The 22260-nt window shown below is 34.8% G+C and overlaps 2 protein-coding genes across 4 annotated transcripts in view; one reads left to right on the top strand and one right to left on the bottom strand.

Annotated features, from left to right (window-relative positions):
* Positions 1-15389, bottom strand: part of LOC142348246 (uncharacterized) — a 32062-nt gene extending 16673 nt beyond the window's left edge. For 2 of the 3 annotated variants that reach the window (XM_075399539.1, XM_075399541.1), the window contains exons 1-5: positions 14529-15389; positions 12060-12265; positions 11282-11447; positions 10718-10961; positions 9148-10040 (exon numbers count right to left, since the gene is read on the bottom strand). In XM_075399539.1, coding sequence (XP_075255654.1) covers positions 9148-10040; positions 10718-10961; positions 11282-11447; positions 12060-12265; positions 14529-15157 — 2138 coding nt within the window. In that variant the 5' untranslated portion in view covers positions 15158-15389. The remainder of the gene's footprint in view (positions 1-9147; positions 10041-10717; positions 10962-11281; positions 11448-12059; positions 12266-14528) is intronic. The other variant, XM_075399540.1, reaches the window with a different exon arrangement.
* A 1788-nt stretch (positions 15390-17177) lies between these two features.
* On the top strand, positions 17178-22027 carry LOC142348789 (uncharacterized). Its single transcript, XM_075400287.1, has 2 exons — positions 17178-17780; positions 20815-22027. Exons 1-2 carry the CDS (start codon positions 17193-17195, stop codon positions 21949-21951), a joined length of 1725 nt encoding a protein of 574 aa, XP_075256402.1. The 5' UTR covers positions 17178-17192; the 3' UTR covers positions 21952-22027.
* Positions 22028-22260: the final 233 nt, after the last annotated feature.

Consider the following 22260-nt stretch of genomic DNA (forward strand, 5'->3'; position numbering starts at 1 on the left):
CGACTCTCTTAGATTTTGCAGAAACAGTGGTTCTATTCCCACTATTTTTTTTCTCCCTAAAACGAAACAAGAGATTACTTTTTTGAACGATGAACACACAACATCTCTCTACGCTGATAACGTTCCAAACGTATTCCCAGAACTTCAAGAAATTGTTCCTAAGAAATTGTCCAAAAGATTTCATTCAGTTTCTAAACGAATGCATAGTAAACCTTCTCGGGGGACAACTACAGGAAATACAAAAACAAGACGTAATAAAGTACAGAGACGAAATTCATCAACTCGTGCTAAAAAGAACCGGAATAAATAAAAGAAGAGCAATTTTAAGTTCACGAAAAGGAATAGAGCTCATATCAATTTTGACACCATCTATCATTAATCGATTGTCTTGAAATGGAACAGTTTTTTTTTATTCCTCAACACCTTTACGAACAAAAATTCAAATTAGAAGTTAAAAAGTTGGACACTTTTGAGCAGAAACCAGTTTCTGTCCCAACACATTTGAACTCTAATTACAAGGAAATCAGCAACGAAACCAGATCTTTAAAGAACGAATCAATTGTAGATCAAATTTTGAATTCACCGCGAGTCAAGCTATCTCTCAACGACACAATTTTATTAGATGGAAGAGATACAGAAGTAGCTTTTGCAGATTTTATTTTTGCATTAAAAAGAAAGAACGTTGATTTTCCCGACATATATTACACAATACTTGATGTTACCGGAATAAATTCTAAAGATTACCAGCATTTGCTAAGCGAATCAATGAGATCTGGTGTCTCGATCTAGCTTTTATGGATAAATTATCGGATACTAATAATGGAGTGAAGTATTTATTAGTATGTGTTGACGTCTTTTCTCGCTTTGTTCGTGTGCAACCAATGAAGTCAAAGTACTCTACCGATGCAGTTGTAGCTTTCAAAAAAATGTTGCGTAAAAAAAAGTATGCCCGCGAAAGTATGGGTTGACCAGGGAACAGAGTTTAGTGGTGAGTTTCGAAAGTTTTGTATGGACAAGAAAATTAAAATTTACTCTACTAGAAGTGAAACAAAAGCTGCTGTAGCAGAACAAGCCATTAAATCCCTGAAAAACGTTATTTATCGCTATATGGAAGAAAATGGTGACAAATACATGAGAAAAATGGATTCCTTTGTCAAAACTATGAACACAAGAGTTAATCGCTCAACAGGTGAAGCTCCAAAAAATGTAACAAACAAAGACTTTTTGTCAATTTTTTACAGAAACCCAATTAACCAATATAAACGACCACGTTTTAAAGTTGGTGAAAATGTTCGTATATCAAAAAAAGATATTCCATTCAGAAAAGGTTATAAATCACAGTTCACAAATGAAATATTCAAAATTGTTAAAGTTGCTACTTTTAAACCGCCAACCTATAACCTTTGTGGAGAACAAGGTGATGAAATTCTAGGTAAATTTTATGAACAAGAGCTTTCAAAGTGTATCATTTAAAGATGAGTTCTTTCACTGTTGAGTTGGTTTCCAATGCGTCGTTTGATTGTTACCCAAACAATACACTAAGTTCTTTCACGAATTTTCTACCTGAACAAATTAATCTTGATGGAGAATGGGAGGTAGCGATAACAGAACTGTCGTATCCTTCCTTGTACCAAAACATAACAGAGGGTAAATTCTTCTATCTAGATGAAGCAACACCAGATACAAAACCATCGGATTATTACACACTTGATCCAGGTCTATACCCCTCGATCTCTGATATTGTCAATGAAATGAATAGAAAAATTCAGGAACGTGAAAAATATGAAAAAACGCCCATCAAGTTACACGTTAACAAAATTACACAGCGAATTTCTTTGAGTCTTCCAAATCAGAACTCTTTACTTGTCATTTTTAGTGCCGATCTTTGTCATGTCTTTGGATGCGAAGAAGCTGTTTATGGTATGGGTGTTTTCATGAGTGGTGGTGGTCCACATTTTCCCAAGTTTCCTTATGACATTGTACGAATACACACCTTAATGATATATAGTGATATTGTTGAATACAATATTGTGGGTGATACAAAAGCTGCTCTTTTACGATGCATTCCGTTTATATCAAAAGTTAAGAATGGAGATATCATCTCACCGGGACAATACATGAATTATCAAAATTTTCCAAACTTACAATTTAAAAAAATTCTAAAAAACTCATTCCACAGCATAAAGCTCGAGCTCCGGGACTCTTATGGTGAAAAAGTTCCTTTCAACTCTGTTGGTGTGACAAGAGCGGTACTAATGTTTAGAAAAACTTCTGGCAATCATTTTTAGATTTAAAGTTGTAGAAAATGGTTGCTGATAGTGATTTACCGTATTTTCGTGGTTATTCAAGACAGAGGGGAAGAGGATTCGGAGCGTTAGCACAAACAATTGGGAGGACAGCTATTCCATTCTTGAGGAGATATGTTGTCCCAGCAGCAAAAAGAGTTGGTGCTGATTTGCTTGATATAGCTGCACCAGAAATTGGAAATGTTCTAACTGGAAAGAAAAAATTCAAATCTGTGGCTGCAGATGTTGGAAAGAAAACATTACGTAAACAGCTAGGTGGTGGAAAAATTAGGAAACGGCGCATAATTCGAAGAATTACCCCAAAAACCAGTCGACGTCGTCGAACTAGAAGAGATAGTTTTTCTAAGCTAAAATGAATACTAGATCAACAAACGATAGCAACTTTCGTTATGGTCACTTCACGAACTCTTGTTTGGAGATTTTTGACAAAATTCCTGTTTTGGAACCAATTGAATCTTCTCACGTTCAAGAAGTTTATCCCAGTACTTCATTGGATGAAAGCAGCATTGAGTTCGAGTTTGAAACAGATAGAAGCATATATCTTGATATGAGAGATATCCACCTTCAAATCAAAGTTGGATTACAAAAGGGAGATTGTTTGATGACTTTATGAAAAAAGACGAGCATGGAAAAGCAGATATGGGAATGTCTTTCACAGATGATGATTTACATTATCTAACTCACGTCAACAATTTATTGCACTCGCTCTTTTCCAACTGTGAGGTGTATCTGAACAATCAACAGGTTTACAACTCAAATGGTCTCTATGGACACAAAGCTATAATTTCCAATGAATTTAAAGCTTCCACAAGAAATAATGAAGGTATTTTGGCTTGTCATGGATATGAATTTGAAAAAGAACCCAGCGATTTTGAGAAAAGCCCTTTTATAGATCGAGAGGAAGAACTTTTGCTGAAAAATGGAACTACTTATTACGGTAAATTAGCAATTGATTTGTTCCAATGCGAAAAGTTACTGCTTCCAAATACAAAAGTTAGACTGAAATTGATTCGTGCAAGACCCAATTTTTACATGATCTCCTACAATCCTCACGTCTCCCTTAAAGTTCTTGACTGTTCCCTGTTTACAAGACGTGTTGTTGTTAACGAAGTGTATCACCAGACTATCAAATATCAATTAACTCATCAACCTGCTTGTTACAACTTTATGGAAACAATTGCACGCACATTTATTATTCCTTCAGGACAGAACCAGTTTATTCAGGAAAATGTTTTTAACAATGCTCCAATCAGAAGAGTAGCTATTGCGATGAACACAAATTCAGCATTCACAGGACATTTTCAAGAAAATCCTTTCCATTATCAGAAATTTGGTTTACGAGAACTAAGAATTGTTCGAGGAGGTAGAGCTATAGTATCAGTTGATACAACCAATGACTGTAGGGCATATGTAACAACAATGAAAGCAATGAATTTTAACGAAGAGATTCCCGCGTTACCACATAATCTATTTCAGAACCATTACGTGCTTGTATTTGATCTCACTTCACTTCAAGATGCTGGAGAAAGTATTCATTATCCTGAGCTCAGCGGTGAAAGTATCCGATTAGAAATGTTTTTCGACCGCCCGCTAAGAAGCGTGACAGAATTAATTGTTCTAGGAGAAAGGATGTCCACTGTTAAAATTGATCAGTTCGGAACGGTTGCTAAAAATGTCCGAAGATTTTTGCGTTAACGAAAATTTTTTCATATTTTTTTCAGTTTTTTATGGGTTTTACATCATTGCTTTCTGCATTGGAACATTTTTGGGTTATATATTATCGTCACCCAGTTGCCATTCTCTTCACCAAATAATTTCTTAAAATGGACGTTAACTGGGGGCGAACTAATTCGAACTTTTTTGTTTACGTTCCTCTCCTAATTTTTCTGGTACTTCTTTTTATAATTATTTTATTCTACCCCAAATCCCATAGCAATTCTGTTGACAAAATTAAAAAGTCAAGCAACCTTTTATTAGAGCAAGAAAAAAAGTCCAATGATTGTTGCTTTTATGAAGAGAATGAGTCTTTTCAGCTTGACTGTACAGTTAGAAATCCGTGTGTTAATGGTACTTGCGAAATAAAGCAGAGAAAAATTGTTTGTCATGGATAACACTTCCCTGATACAGATTATTGAACGAATCCCAGAACTCAAATACCGCTATATTGGATCGTTTCCAGCAGATTGTGTTCCAAGGCTACCCACGTTCAGTTTTGCTATCATCAACACTTCTCCGAGCAGTGAAGCTGGAGAGCATTGGATAATGATTGCTCGACTCAATCGAACTTATTACTATGCTGATTCTTTGGCTCGTCCAATCACAAAATACAAATTTTTGAATAAAAAGTATCAGAAAATGATACAACAACCAGTTCAGAAAACTGATAATTTGTGTGGATTTTACACAATATTTGCAGCATTTCAACTATTTAAATTTTTTCAAACAAAACTGAACAAGGTTCATGACGTTCATGTTTTAAACTTTCTAAGTAATTATATGTGAATTAGATAAATTTAATGTAAAATACGTCGAAGTGTAATAAAGTCGACAGTAATTTTTTTCTAAATTCCTTAATTCTTCGTTAGTTACTCAAATTTTTGTTGTCGACTTTATTAACTACTCGGCTAAATGTACTTTAATACTCTTTTCTTTTGTACTATCATCATGTAAACGTTTGATTAAATTTGTATTTGCATGTGCTTAATTTGTACTGTGTCTGTTATTTTGTACTTATTAATTCAATTTTTTTTCTTTTATTTAACTTTTTTCCATGTTATGAGCGCGTAAAAGTCCACTAGTACTGTGACAATGCCAGATCAGCAAGAAGTAGTTTTGATCTACCGACCTCTGGGTTATGAGCCCAGCACGCTTCCGCTGCGCCATCTTGCTATTTAGGGTCGGCTATACCTAATCTTAATACATTGCGGCGGCTATACCTAATCTTAATACATTGCGGCGGCTATACCTAATCTTAATACATTGCGGCGGCTATACCTAATCTTAATACATTGCGGCGGCTATACCTAATCTTAATACATTGCGGCGGCTATACCTAATCTTAATACATTGCGGCGGCTATACCTAATTTTAATACATTGCTGTGGTTAAACCAAAAAATGTTGAAGTTTACTGCGAGGGAAATTATCCGTTAATGCGCGCTGCCTGTACAATTCCCCGCCTGTACGTACGCGCTGACTGTACAATTCCCTGCGCGCTGCATGTATAATTCCCCGCCTGTACGTACGCGCTGACTGTGCAATTCCCTGCGCGCTGCATGTATAATTCCCTGCTAATCCCTAAATGACCTCTAAAATCACGTGACAAGTGGCTCCGAAAAATCACCCTGATCTGCTCCCACCTTACTACTCACCCCCTGGAACACCCCTAGATTTATCCCCAATCTTAATACATTGCGGAGGATATTCCTAATCTTAATACGTGGCGGCCGCTATAACTAATCTTAATACGTGGCGGCTGCTATTACTAATCTTAATACGTGGCGGCCGCTATTACTAATCTTAAAACATGTACGCCGCCTATACCCTATCTTAATACATTAGTGTAGACCCTCTCTCAAAAATTACTCCTATACCCTATCTTAATACATGGGGTCTACACCCCCCCCCCCCCCCGGGGAGACTTGCTCACCCTATTACTACTACTTCATTTTGGGTTTTGTGAGAACAAAATAAGGATGAATTGTCTGTTTCTCTTTGCACAAATTGTAAGAGTTCGAGAGTTGTGAGTGGTGTCATTAAAAAGCCCGTCCCGCACAGAATATGGAAAAAATATTTTTTGAATTTTGTTTTCTAGAGCAAGTTATTGGGGTTTAAATTTTTATGAATATTAGACCAATTTGCGTTATTTTTTATTCACATTTTCCTGAATTTTTGCTTAAATTTTGGCAATTTTGCTAAAATATGTAAGAATTGTTAGCAAAATTAATGTTGATTTTAGTTTTAAAGGCAAAAACGTATTGTTGACTATTTTGATTTAATTTTTTGGCTAAAGTTTTGGCTAAAAATGTCAAAATTCAGCCTTTTTCATCAAAAATATATCGAAATAACCTTCTTTAGTCCATTTTGATTAAATTTGCCTGAAGTACAAACCCAAAAATAATAAACGCAATCTTTATAAACTACAAAAGGAGCTAGATTTACTTGCACGTCCTTTGAGAGTGTTCTGGATTTAAAGTTTTGCCGTTTTTTACTAACTTTACTCTACGATTATCAAAAAACGCAGCATTTATTTTTGAGCTTTTAACTAAAATATTATCTAGATATATAACATTCGGAACAATTGGGTGTTCTTAATGGGCGAACAGCATTAGCAAAGCTGGTTTTGGTCCAATATTTGTCTGTTACAATGCAAAAATAATTCGGTTTCTAATCAGCTGTTCTTTTAAAAAAATTTCGATCTTTTTTCTGTTAATCAAAGAAAGAACAATTCTTAAATCTCCTTGTTCATAGGTCCAATTAGCTTCATAATTAGTTCTTATTTAATATATCTAGTTTATTTACTCTGAAGTTTTTGGTCGTTTTGAATTCTAAAATTGATTGATTTTAAAATAAACAATGGCTTATTGAACTTTTCCACTACTTTTCTCCTAATTTGTTCAACTTGTAGCTTAGTGTCAGCAAGGAGAAAATGCTTCTTCTTGCTCTTCTTTCTATTGAATTAAAATCTGATCTCTTTTGCGCGTTAAGCTATGGTTTTCTGGCTTGGATACTACTAGATTTCACATTTTTTAAAAAAATTATTAGGCATTGGCCCATCTTTATTTTTTCTCGTTTTGTCACATTATCTCATTATTGAAAAATCACATATTACCTTAATGGCGTTAAAAATCAGGCAAAATTGAACTTATAAAGATCTTTAAAGACATGAATTATGGTATTAACGGCTTCGACACCCCTTTCTCGAACAATTTAATTGAATTTTTTTTACATTTGTCTTTAACTGTCGTTATCACTTTGTCTATATAATCGTATGAAATTTCCTGGAATTTGACAGGTCTCATTGGCTTTTTAAAGAGGAATGAATGAGCCTATATTCTGATTTGAGTAGATAGCTGAAGGCTTTCATGACTTGGAAATCAATTGTTTTCAAAAATATTTTTTCCAACTTTTGTTTTTTGTTCATTTGCTACCTAGTCTCGTTTATTGCAGGTCACATATGATGTCATGATTTTACTGGCTTCGCCACAGGTTTTCGCAAAAAAGGAAGTTTTTTCGTCTTAATTTGACGCTCTTTTTGTAGATGTAAGACATATTCTGAATGATTATATGTCTCAGGTCCTTCCTTTGGACGCTTGAACGAAACTGTTCAAATATTTTTTTTGGCTTTCATGATTTTGAAAATAACTGTTTTCAAAAAATGCTGAAGTATTACTTAATTTTGCCCTTCTTTTTTTCCTTCTTAATGCCTATTCTCATTAAAGAGATCCCGCTTACCACATTTTTGGCTTTTGGGGAAGGCTCAATTCAACCTAATGCGAGGGGTAAAATTTGCCTTTACGGCTTCGGCAATGTTTTCTCGCAAGTTTTAAATGAATTTTTGTTTGTTCGCTATTAAATGTTCGTTTTGTAACTGCAGAAAAAATGGAACGAAGACAGGTCTTATTGCCCTCCTGTATAGAGGTTTTTGTGATTATAAACATGCTGGATTTTTTGAATGAATCCAATTGTTTCGCATTGCTTTGAAACTAGTTGCTTTTTAAAATTTTACCCATTTTTTATTTGCTGTTTTTTGCTTTTTTTGTCTAATTGTTACCGAGCTTTATTCTGGAGTGGTCTCATGTCTTTTCTAGTGAAGTACAAGTTGTTTTGTTGAGTTTCAGTTTTATCTGAGGCTCTTTTGACCTTGCTAATAGGTTTTTAAACATGGGCATTGTTTAAAGTTTTCAAAGTTTTGGATGTTATTAATGTTGGTTTTTATTGTGGTTTGATTTTGTTGTTTGTCTTGACTTACTTTCTTAATAATGGCTGATCTCATCAATCTAATGCGGCAGTTTTTACTCGACTGAGTTATTTGCGTTGGAGGCGATCTTTTTCATGCACATTTTTTTTGAAAAACACCTAATTTTTGGGGTTTTTCTATCTGTTCCTCATTTGTTAGACATTATGCCAAAAGGGTGGATGAGCGGGGTCGGAACTTTATGTGCGCAAGCACATTACTGAGCCTCCTTGTTTTTTTCTATAGTCGAAGCGTTCGCACAAGTTAAAAGTTTGCACACGTTATCAATTTCGATTTTCCCCATAAGCCTAAACCCTTGTCAAATTCGTTTTTTCTTTTATTTTTCTTTGCTGAAAAAGGCAGTCCATATGAACCACCAGGAGTTACAATTGTAGACGCAGAAGTTTCACACGAAACTACGATCTTCGTAGAAGAAATTGGGGTCAATAGTTCTTTTAAAACTACAGTGGACATCATTTGCATTCTAATATTTGATACATCAGTTATTTTTTCCTTTGTCGAAATCCCAAGGACTGCGAATTGCTTAAATTTGATCTTTGTTAAGTGCGTGTAGATACGACAAATGCTTATTAATGTCAATCAGTTTTTAAGAAATTTTTACCTTTTTGTGCGCTATCTCAAATGTTTGTTATTGTTAGACGCTTTAAAGTATTTTAACAAATTGTTAGCTATTAAAAATTATTGAAATAATTATCTGAAAATTTTGTTCTAAAATTGGGAACTGACAAAATTTTTTCTACCCAACAGGAACTTCTGCTAAATTTCCCGCGAAACAGATTTATTTTCAGTGTTATATTTGACTGATATGATTCGGTCAAATGAATTGATGCGCTTCTATTGCCCTTGTCAAGGTCAAATTACTTACTATTCTCTCGTCCCTGTTGTAGACTGTGCCACAATTTGCGAGTTGTCTTTTGGTGTATGAACTGTTTCTATGTTATAAGATTCCTGCATTGTTGAGTTCTGGTCTCGGCATGTTGACGTTGGATTTTGCTGAACCTCGCTGTCGTCGTTTGCTTCGAGAGTTCCGATATCGGAATATTCGCAATGTTGAGTCAGATCGCTCAGATCCTGATCACGACTATCAGTTTCTTCTAACGTCGTCGTGGTAGAGAATGCTCCTAAGCTAGGATGCTCCGAGTTTTCCCTGCAAAGTTGTCGTTCTTTCAAGTTCTCGGAATTTGTGTTTGCATTTTCAAATGCAGTGCAAGATGTTAGAGATTCTCGTCTGCATAATTCCGATTCACTTTTCTCCGAAACAGTTGATAACTGATGCTCTTCAGTTTTGGAGGAAGTCGAGCTGGCGCATTTATTGTTTCTGCTCGAATCCAATTGTTGGGTTAATTTCTCCAATGACAAAACATGCTGTCGTATGTTGTAAGTTTCTTGCTGAATATTAAAATTTTCCTTTTCTATAAAGCTATCTGTTAAGTTTTCCGTCAAAAATGCGCGTTCGTTGCTTAACGCACTGGGAGCTAAATTGCTTTTCATAGTTAAAAATTTTTCGCATTTTGCATGTACAATTTCTTGGCAATTTTCGCATTCTTTTTCGCCTTTCTTGCCAGTTATGAAGACCATTTTGCGACAAACAAGGCATAGTTTTGGCGTCAACAGTTTTTCGACGTTTCCATTTATCGTTTTCAAACTGTGTCGTTTTGCAATTCTGATGTCCGTTTGACAGTACATGAATGACTTTTTGACTGGCTCGGGTAATAGGCTTAGAGAGTTGGTTTTGATCAGCTGGTGAAAGAAGAATTCCTGAAGTTAAACGACGGAATTTTAGCTCTGGACTGAAAATCAGGCTATTAATGAAAAGTGCGCTATGAATGTTTGAAGTTTGGTTTTAGGAAGGAAAATTGTTAGCTTTCAATATAAGTTCCAAATTCTGATCTAAAATTATTTTCATAACCTACAAAATTTTTCTTTTTTGGACCGGTAATATTTATATAAAAGCTTTTTTTCAAAATGATGATCTACATATAGTTGCATTTTCGCCTTTAATACTCTTTCTTTAACATGTATGTAATAGTCGAAAATACTCTTGTGTACGATAATGCATGCATTCGATTTCCAAAAAAAAAAATTGTGTAATTGTGCTCTTATGAATTAAGTAATACTTACTTGACTCTGCTTGAAGTTACTGAGAACTTCTGGCGTTTATCGAGAACCGCGGTGCCATTCGAGATATTAAGTCAGAATTTCGAAGTGACTTCTGCAGAGTCACTTAACCATGCTTAAAACACGAAACGCGCACGTTTTAAATGACGAAAGTCTACGGAAGTCAAGTTCTGGCTAGGAGCTTCCTACTCAAATGCTAAGAAGCAGAAACTTCTGGCACTGCAGATTTAGGCATTTAAAAGCAGGCACGCGAGAGTTTTAAAATGATGTTAGTCAGCTAATAGAAAACTCTTGTAACTCTTATGGATGTTACTAGCCTGTGGATAATCCCTGCGCAGTTTATCCAATCTGAAGTTTTCGCAATAAGTATGCAACAGGATTCCGCAGTTGAGGCATTGCAGCCCATTTCTCCGAATGATCCGGAAGCAGAATTCGCAGTTCTTCCCTTCTGCGTGATCTGTCTCCTCAACTTGCAAGTGGATTAGAGAACTGTCTGAGCAGAGACATCGGAAAGATATCTGTCTGTTGGGAGAACAACACAAGGCTGTCGGAAGCCACGAACTGAAATATTTGGGGACCCTCTCAACAATGTCACCCTTTGCAAATTAGGCAGTGTCTTACATTAAAAAAATCAATTTTCAAAATTGCAGAGAATTAAACTTGATGTTCTTTTCATTTTGGGTAACGTTTGTTCACGTGTCCGTCGAGTAGTTATCTGCTGTGTTGCGTTGAAAAGCTCGGTTTTATTTGTAAAATTAGCTGCGTGATTTAATATTTGAGGGCACGGAAGGTCAAAATTTGAAACCTAAATGACGTACGAGTATGGGGCTGAATAACCAAACAAATGAATTGTGATAAATGAAAGCATGTTACGTTCGTACCAGTCTTTACTGCATGGATTCATCTCGTGTTCTTGTTCCTCTCTTTGAGACCTTTCCAGTGCCATTTCAGGTGCAACGTGTAACAGTTGCAGCTTCTCAGTGTCTCTTTCCACTATAGAACTAACAATTCCAGTTCCAGGAACTGACCCAAAAGCACCCGGCAGACCTATGATCAGATAACAGGTTTTTGGCACCCCTCCCTCCCCCCCTTATGATACATTTACGGTGGGGGTAATAAGCGATGTGACCACAAGCTGAAGCCTATGATTGGCACAACCCCAGGTTTTTGTCTTGATTGCACCAGCTAAATGAGTTTGTTCGAGGAATATCTGGCCTGTGTTGGTTGAATAGACCGGTTAAAATCCTATCTGGTCTTTTTAATTATACAGTGGTTTTAATTTGTAGAAATTACCTCCTTGTCACTTATCGTGGAAAAACCATGGAATAAATCATTCGTTCAGTTTGGCTTGTTTCATTTTTCCCGCAGTGTGATACAAAGTGTCAATGATATGCTTCTATTTAATGAGATTTATAATAGAAGGAGGTAGAAAGTGACACCACAAGTCATAGATCTGGAAACCATTATTAATGCTGGAACGCGAATTGTTCTGAGCACATGGGCCAATGCAAGCCAACATGTTTTTTTTCACCGGAAAGGAAAATAGACCCGAACTTGAAAGCCGTCTTTTTTGAGCCCTTGCTACAATGTTTTAAATTTCTTTTGCTATAAAAATCAAGAGCTCACATTTTGAAAGTACTATTTTAGAACTTATCTGACCTATAAATTCCTTGAGGCAAGTGACGCCCCCAAAAGGGTACAAAATTTGGCTGTATTTGTTGCTCATGTCTTCTGTCGATTGTTTATCGGCGCTGTTGTTGTTGTTGTTGTTGTTGTTTCTTTGAAGGAGAATGTTCGCAAATGTGTCCTTAACGTCTCCGTGCTGCATTGTATGAGATGAGCCTAGACTGTTGTTTGTTTCTCTGCTAAAAACAATTTGAAATTAACAGGCTTTCATTGGTTAAACACGGCATTACTTTTCTTCTCAAAGGAGACTAAATATCCTCTTGGCCAAATTGGGTTCCGTTTTCTAAAGTTCGGTCAAAAAGTAATGTTTAAATTTATAAAAGCGTGCGACTGCATTGGACTTTTTACGTTTAATTGCGCTCGAAGCAAGTTTGAAGCAATTATTGTAAACGTGCTTATTGTAAGGGCTTTTTATACAAAATTTTCACTCGACCTTTTTCCGCTTTTCAGAAAGAAAATTCTTCTCTAATAGCTTAGTGGTGAAAGTCTCAGACTGGCATTTGGAGATCGGGGGTTCGAACGCATCCCTTGTGGGTACTTTTTGCTCCCATAAAAATACTCTAGGCTGTCGTTTGAGAGCACTTCGTCCGTTGTTGGTTTTATTTCTTGACCAACTCAATTGCTATGAAAGTTATGCGCGTAGAAGTCTGTCGAAAAGTTAAACGCACAAGAAACTAGTAATTGCATAATAGCTTAGTAATTTTAATCCTCCTTCGGGAGCAAATAAAAAAAAATTATTCACTTTTTTCTGTCTAGTTTTAAATCTTATGGCTTACTAAGCTTGTATGGAATTCCCCTTGTATGTCGAGAATAGGACACGAAGTTAACCTTTCGACTTTCCAGGTATCAAAAACAACCGACTCTCTGGCAGAAATGCCGATTTGTACTGCTCAATATTTTTTTGATATTGGGTAAAATGGACAGAAATTGTTGAATGTATGAATGCTGTTAAGTGTGTTTTTCATGTATAATATTGCAAAATCTATCCAATTTTGAGGACAATAATTGAAATTTGACGAAGATTTGTGATTTTGTGATAAAATGCTATTTTCAAATCTGGATTTGACTATTTAGATTATGCTTATCCTCCACTGGCAGTCTTCATTGGATCTTCTTAAATGCTTAAAACGCGTTTTTAAACTATGCAAAGTTGGAGCCGTCCAACGCTCAGATTTCCGGGTATCTTACCATATCACATAGGTTTTGATTTGACATAAATCTTCAATTGTTTTGTAGATTCTTCAGTTTCAATTAAACTAAACAAAATCGACACGTCGTTGGGCGGATTGCTCTCAAACGCTCTCAAAAATCTTCAAGACTACGAACCGCTCCTTCACAGTTTTGGTGCGTCGCATACTTAAGGCGTAAGACTCTTAGAAAGCTTCTCGACACTTAATGCCCTCCGAGTTATTTATCCCGTTTTTGAGGACGAAAAGTCATATGGGTGACAAAAAATTGCGTTAAAAAGACCACAGGACTAATATAATTGCTACAAACTTAGTTTGAGAGCAATTGATCAATTCTCTGTACTTCTAATGTTAAAACGTTTTGGCTGATAGTTTTTTCACAGCTAAGGGACTGAAAAAAGATTGCTTCCTATTTAAAAAATTCGATCGTGTACTGATGTTTAATAGTTTTTTATATCCTATATCTGTCACAACTTAAAAGTTATTTATATTGAATGTATTTATTTGCATGACATATTTTTGATATGGTCCATTCCTGATCAAGCTGTGCTGCGGTAAAATTAAATCAAACTATTGTTTTAAGTCTATAGTTATTGTAAGTGTTTCGAGAAATGTATTAAGGTACCGCAAGATGTTTACAAACTTTATTTTCTTATTTTTTCAAAGTAATTTTTTGGGTATTTTTCTTAAATAACTGATAGCGTTTATAAATAACGTAATGTTTACAAATGTAATGTTTATAAATATAATGTTTATTTTTGCAGAGATGTGCCACATGATCCTTGTTCTCTGTTTTCTATTTACTGAGAATTTCAATCTGCAAATTTTTCCAACTCTTTCATTCTAGTTCTATAGTTCAGCTTTGGAGCAAAAAGTCAGATCACATGAATTTGAGAGCTTAATGATCAAAATGAACAGGTTTCACATAAGGCTTAGTTTACGGCTACTTACGGAGAACTGGCTACTGAAATTTTTCTGTATGAAATTTTGGTCATTTTTGCAAGAAATGAAATGAAGCCATACTTTTTAACCGATTACGCTCCGATTCTTTCAAAGTTGTCGGAAACGGATTTTGGCGTGGTAATGAAAGTTCATTTCTAAAAAAGCCTTCTACCAAAAAGTAAATTTTTGCGTACTTTTTTTTCAATGAATGCATTGTCTCCTTAGCGCTTAAATAATTTTGAAACGATTTAAGCGATTCGTCCGTTTTTGTAAAGAGGCAATTTGACGAACATTAATAGAACGTGGCACTTACAAGAGATCTTCAGTAACTGCAACCAGTTCGTTTCGTGTACTCATATAAGTGTCAACAGTTCGAATAAAGTGATGTTTCAATTCTAAATTGCTAGTATTCATTTCTTGCACCGAAAACATGCCACCATTCGTGAGCAAAGATGTCAATTTTTGAAGCTCGGCTGTTAGTTTTTGAATGCAGTAACCTCCATGCACGCTAAGGTCGCAATTTGTGCAAGCTAAATAGGGCTTCGGTTGATTGCAAATGTTGCAAAGTTGTTCCTGTTTGATCCAAACTTTCGACCACTGATGATTAGGCGAGTCACCTTTGCAAGAAAGATTTTGTATGATGAAATACTGCTTCGCTGATGGTAAAACTGTTGCCAGAAAATTGCTGTCTTTGTGATAACATGCTGTAACACTTTGACGGTAGAATTCGCAATAACGGTGCAGTTTTATACCGCAAATCTTGCATTGTAAATTCAAGTTTAAAGGTCGCAATTTTTGAGAACAGCAAACGCAATGACCTTTTAAAGCCCGCTTTGGGTTGCCGAAGTCGTGGTAAAGGCTCCCGTCGCTACAGACGAGAGAAACAACGTCTAACTTCACAACGGGAGTATTTTCGGCCACGCTTTTTAGCAGTAAAGACATTTCAAGTGTGAAAATTTCTATTATAAAAAATTTCAAAAAGGTCTTTAATTCGAAAAGATGTGAATATGAATCAATTAAGGTGTACGATATATAACTTCTTCGTAGTTGACTCGAGAAATAACTGGATAAACTGAATTGATAAGAGTTACATAACTACGATTTATATTACGTAATAATCGAGAGAAGTCATTCGGAAAAGCGAGTGACTTTCTTTTGCAACGTTTGTTGACTTTTGTGGAGAATTGAAATTATTCACTCCTAAATGATCTACTTTAACTATTAATAGAGTATCGATTATCTCAAGTTTTGAAAGATTAGTTTGAAATAATTAAAAGAATTACTTTGATTAGTTGAGGGGTATGTTGAACTTGAATAGCTCGCTAGAAATCGATCTATTGAGTTTAGCAGTACTAAATTGAACTATGTAGAATTGATTGCTTTTAATTTAACTTTTTGATGTAAAATCATAAGGCTGAAAAATTTAGTACATTTATTGTGATTGTTGGTGCAATTTCTGGGAACTTAATAAGGGTTTATCGAAGTGGAATTTAATTATTAGTTCAGGATTCTTCTGGCTCTGTGGGTACCATTTATTTATCTAAGCTGTAATTATGACTGTTGATAAATTCCAGCTCTGATTTTTACCCCTAATTCTAGGCCTGAACAAAGTGATCAATTTTTCGTATTTCCGAATTTGAATGAAGTGATAAAATTAATTCTATTAGTAACGGTTTCACGATTTTTGGGGTTTGAACGAAGTGGTGAATACTATTGATAAAACATTTTTCCTCGAAGTCTGAAGTATCTGAATTGGATAAGTGGGCTAAATGCTATCGATGTTATTTTCGCCTAATTCTGAGTTTGAATTTAAAGCGCTTACAGAGATTTGTTACGGCTGCTGACGTTAGCACTGACAACTAAGGCATTTCCTTTTCTTAGTAGCACGTCATAATGTAGAGAAGGCGGGGGAAATGTATACTATTAGTGTGTCAAATTGGTGATTATTTAACGCTTTTTCTTTTTTTTAGCCCAAAGACGCGCCGAAGTGAGGTTACCAAAGTTGCTAGCGATTTCTGCTTAAATGTTAGAAGCTAAATCAGGCGCTATGATCATTGGAATCTGTTTCCTTTCATTGCCTAGAATAGAACCATCTATCCATAAATGATTTAAAAACAGAATCATTAAGAAATGTGTTGATTATGATGCCCGGACACAAAAATCCCTTACAAAAGAGTACAAAAAAGAAATTTTCCCTCAAAAGGAATATTTGCTTTCTCATGTGTAGTCAACTATATGCTTTTCCGCAATGAAGGCCTCTAAGGGATAATTATTTCAGACTGTTTTGTCGGACTAAAGGTGAATATTTTGATTTTTGGCCTGTTTTGTCTGTTGATCATTATGCATTAATAGATCTTTATATACTGAACATCAGAAGTAAGTAAGCATCCCCTAGTTTTACGAAGAAAAAAAAACAATTTTTCACGCAATATTACTCCATCTTGCAATCAAATTCTGGGAAAAAATTACAGCATTGATCCATTTGGAAGGTGGTCTTGCCTACTTATGAAATTCAGATGACGGATAAGTAATGTTAATTTACCAGATACCCTAATGTAAAGTGGCGAACTCCATCCAAGTCTCACAAGAACAAGAAAGGTGTCAGGAAATCATATTTTTCTCCTTTTTCTCTAATGTTGAACGCAAATGTAAACTCAATCGTAGTTGAACTAAAAGTGGAAACTTCGCTTACGGAAACCGCCCTTCAAAAACGGGCTGCTTAATCTATAATTTTGCTACTTGAACGTATACTTCTGTTAACGAGTCTTTTTTTACAACTTCAATGAACAGAAATTCAGCAATTGTTAGCCTGGTGCAAGAGTATTGAAAATATTCCGAAACTAAGCAGTTAAACGTCGTTAAACTCAAGGCAATGTACAATTTAGTACAAATATATGTACAAAAAATGTCAGATATACAAAAAAGAGTTGAGATAAGATCATAATAATGAGGAATTTATCATTCGAAAAAATTAAAAATGATTTCAGGTGAAGTTATGGTTGTTGAGGAAACCATACCATTATGCATATCAGGTCTTCCACGAAATGTAGACGAGGCCCAAATCAAGTCACAGTTAATCGACCCTTTAGAACTAGACGTTTCTCAAATATACATCGACAAACGAAAAGACGGGTCTGTACAACCTCATGAACAAAATTATGTCAAATGTTATTTAAACGTGAAAACAAAGAACCCCGTGAAAAAGGTTTGTGCCATAATTCACAAAAGTGATTTTAGTAAGAGTACTAATTTATCATCAGTTAGACCTATAGCTTTAATTCCAGTCGCAGTTAGCGAAATTTGCCAAAAAAGTGGAAACAATATTATCGAAGACGACGCTCCAAGTCTTGAGGTCAGCTCTGATCAAAAAGATTTCGGATCATCTTACGCTGAAAAGGGTGCGAGAAAAAGAAGGAACAACTATTTTGAAGAAGACAGTAACAAAAATTGGGACAATTTTGGCAGAAATAACCCAAAACGTTCGTTTGAACACAACGATGGAAAAGAAGAATTCAAGGATGGAAGTGTGGACGTTAAAGAGGAGCCAGTCGATTCGAAACCAGAGGTCAGTTTTTGATTTCTAAACATTCTCTGAGATTATTTAGGATTATTTACGTGTTTATGACTATTTGCGTCTTGCTAGCTATGATGCAAGAACACTGATTATCCTGTTTTTTTTAGGTTTTTAAAGTCTTTTGCAACGCTTTCTTCCGTTCATTAAATAACTCTTCGGAAGCTCAACTATTTTTTTTCAGAAATTAATTGCTCTCAAAAGAATTTGAAGCAATTATTGTAAACGTGTGTCTTATGCTAAATTTTCGCTTGACCGTTTTCTTCTAGAACATTTTCGATTTCACTTCTCGAGGACTTTTTGAAGCTTGACTTTTTGATTTTCTTAGTGATTTGAATTACGTGCATTCAGAACTGAAGTCTGTTGCTAACATGAAAACCGATTTCGATTCACAGTGAAATAATGTAAAACAGAAAATATTGTACTGCAATATAGGAACAGCTTACTGCTTTGCAGCTACAAAAAGGATGATAAACTATTATTTTGATAACACCCCACGGTCACGACCATGAATGTACAAGAACGTTTTACAGTAGTAGTTCAGTCAACGAAACAGGTCAAGTGAATTTATTTGTGGAGCAGTAAAAAATGACACAAGAAAGATCAATTTCTTGAGAAAAATTGAGTCATTACAGCCCCGAAGTACAGTACAGAGAATTTTAATTGTAAAAATTAAAGACATTCAGTTACCTAAACCTGCTCATGTTAAAAATTGTACGACAAAATTTGAGAACAAAGATTGATGAAGGCTGAAAACAAGTGAATTGTCCGCATTTTGCTAAAAATCGGTCTCTTGGAAACAGAATATGTTGTTTCAGATTATTTGAACAAAGCTTGAAAAGTCGTTTGCGCCTCAAAACCATTCGGCTTTGCCCTCTTTTTACTGTTTCAACGTGGATAAATAGCGGTTGCACTTTGACTTGTAAGTGTACGAAAACAAAGAAAAATAGAAATAACATCTAATCAGTGCAATGAAAATTCTTTGGTTTTTTAACATATTTGTTGATTTCAAAAAATAACACCACAAGAACAGTAATATTCGCACTATATAACTCAGCAAATAATGCTTTTTCCAAAGGTTTGAATCGTTTTGATTTCAGGTCAAACGCGAGAGCTAGATGCAACCAGTAGTGAAAACTGAAATAAAAAAAACATAGCCGGAAGAATTCCGGAAGCGACTCGAAGCATCAAAACTTCACAAAAAAAACCGTAATTGCAGCTGTAGGCATTTTCTTTTGTATAAATCATTAACTCATTACCTCCCCAGGTCTGATCTAAAAATCGGTGAAACTTAAACCACTGACACCAAGAGAAACAAAATGCAGAAAAGTTTTATTATTGGAAACATTTGGTAGCGTTAAAAAAGTCAAAAGCTTTAAAAAGCGTTAAAATACTGATAGGCTGAAAAACCTGAAATGGCTATCAATTGCCCTCAAATAATTCATGAATCTAATATCGAAAAGATCGTGACACATACAACTCATGCTTTTTCCTTGATGTATAAATTCTTGACAACATGATTTCACACTAATTCAAAAATTAAATTAATCATAAAAAGACAGAAGCAACAGAATAATAATCAAAGGCAAAAAATCGTTAAAAAAACCAAGGCCTGAAGTAAATTGCTGTGAATATTAATAAATAAAAACTTTGGAAAAGGTTTTCTAGCAAACTCCCAGTACTGTTTTATGTTGAATGAAATCAATTGCATACCAAAGAAATGACGAAAATCTAAGAAAATGCTGAAAACATTCAATTTTTTAACAACTGGAAAAATCAATATAACAAATATTAATGTAGGTGCCAGGACAAAGCTAGAATGATACAAACTACAATGTAAAGAATATGGACACAATTTAAGGAACACCGTAACAGAAAGACTAATTCTTAATTTTTGAAAGTTAAAAATCAAATTTAATAAACCAAGAAATACGAATACATTTCCTTGTTCAGCATTCGAGACATAGAAAAGACAACGAGTCATCCGATAAAAAAAATTAACTGTTTTTCAAAAACTTAACGCCAAAAATGATTGATTTTTTATTGAAACGAAAAGTCCCTCATGTGGCACAAAAAGACTATTTCTAGTAATTAACACCAGAATACAAACAAAAAACAGAGAAAAATTGAAAAAAACTACCAAAATCGGATTAGCATATGTACAATTTTATAAAGCAAAATTACATCGATGTAGAAAGAGGCGTTGAGTATGTGAATTATCAAAGGGAGGTTGCTATATTAACTGATTTATGACAAAAAGAGGGCCGAAAGATCCAAAAAGGCAGAAATTGCAAGAAAAAGTTAACTAAAAATCAGGAAAAATGTGCCAATTTTAACTTCGAACGCATTTTCAGGCTGTGCAAAACACTGTGGTATGAATTTTCTAGGTTTGCATTTCAATATGGCATCGACTTAAAATTATTTCTGCAAAAAACCAAATTGCAAGCAAAAAAACTGGGCCACTTGGACGAAAAAACGCCTGAAAACGGATATATATATATATATATATATATATATATATATATATATATATATATATATGCCATTCAGTCAAAAACTACTTTTCAAAGTCAAAAATTCATTCACTAAATGTAGCGCATGATCAAAGAACTTCTCTCACTCAGAAAAAATTAGTTCACACGGCAATTTTACTCACTTTCGCTTTTAGGTCAAAACATCGTCTGAACGAATAGTACTTCTGGTAAAAAAGACCTTAAGAAAACCAATACTCTTCGAGTCGTAACAAGTAGAAAACAATTATTAACCTTTGCTATAGGTCCATCTCTACAAACAAAGAAAAATGGCAATGCTGTAAAAAGGAGTATAGAAACATAAAAAGTCCATATCAGCATTGAATAAGGACTAGGATTTAAACGAAAGCATTCAGACGCATTTCTTAAGTAAACTTTGGTCGTGATAATTTTTTCGGTTGTGTTATTAGTTTCATATCATGTCCCATGGGCCGCTTGGGTGTGGGGGTTTGGACCGAAACAACCGATTCTGAATTTAATACGAATAATTGTTTTAGGATACTTCCGAATGTGTTTATCTGTCACTTACTGGTCTGGACGAAACCGCAACCCAAGATTCAGTCCAAAAACTTTTCACAGATACCAAAAATGAAGCTAGGGAAGTTCACTTTGACTCTTCAGGTGAGAAGTTGAAGACATTTGTACGTGTTCCAGTATCAGCTGGGGCCGGTTTGAAAAGATTTTGTGCCCTATTGTGCAAAGAATTAACGGCTCAAGCTGGTGTCAAAATCAACGTTAAACAGGTTGATAGTTTGCCCAAAAACTTGACCAGAAATTCACCTGATGACTTTTATTCGAATAGGAAAAATGACGTGAAAAGAGAAAAGCAGGAGAAACAATGGGGGTGGGTTGACAAATCCCAGAATAACACTTCATCTGAACGGAAAAATTTTGAAAGGGATAATCGTGATTCAAATTTCGAGAACTCTGATCATTACAGGGAGAAATTTGAAAACGATTCGCGGAGAAATTTTTCAAATAACTTCAGAAATGAATATCGGAAGAAACCGCCAGGATTTTTTATAACTCAGGTTTCCAAACCTATAATTTACTATGACCCCACGAACCCGGACCATAAATGTTATGAGTTGAATTCTGACGACGAACAAGAAGAACAATTTGAAGAACCGTCAAAAGAAGTGACAGAGAGTCAAGAAATCGTCTCATCAATTGAGCAGAAAACTGAAGAAAAGTTACCAGCTGAAAAGTTGACATCCAAAAATACATTTCAGGCTGAAGATATAACAGATTTTGGGCAAACTGAAAACTTAAAAAGTGCTCTTGCCGAAACCAATGACCAAAGTTCTGCTGGAGTTTTCAGTTTTGGTTTCAGTAGAACAGACGATAATCAAATTGAAAATGAATTTTCAAGTCCTGAAAAACTACCTCAGGTGGATAAAATTAAAGAAGGGAAAGCGAAAAAACCTAAATTGTTGTTTACTTTGCCTTCGTTAGAAGAAATGAAAAGCGTGAGTTTTTTTAATCCAAAGTCGAGCGCTCAGATAGAAGCTGAAAGCAAAGCTGCAGCACGGCAGAAGAAGCTTGATAAGAATGCGATAAACAAACGAAAGAATTATGAAAATTATAAGAAACATAAACATGGTAAGTCTAATGATGTTGAATTGACTAAATGATGTAAAATTATCTATGTGTTGCAACATCCTTTGAGTTTTGAATTTCTATAATGAAATTGGAAATCTTTTGGCCCAACTGAATTTTTAGTTTTTCGGATCAAAAAAGGGAACTGATTGTCTAAAGGGCATTTAGTTTGAAGAACATTTGGAACCTGCTTTTGTAGACGTGACATTTTCTGATGGTCTTTGTTGCGGATCACTCAATCATTTTCTAATAATAATAACAATAATAATAATAATAATAATAATAATAATAATAATAATAATAATAATAATAATAATAATAATAATAATAATAATAATAATAAT

This window comes from Convolutriloba macropyga, chromosome 10 (assembly GCF_964194025.1).
Source record: "Convolutriloba macropyga chromosome 10, txConMacr16.3, whole genome shotgun sequence".
In the NCBI taxonomy this organism is placed as follows: domain Eukaryota; kingdom Metazoa; phylum Xenacoelomorpha; order Acoela; family Convolutidae; genus Convolutriloba; species Convolutriloba macropyga.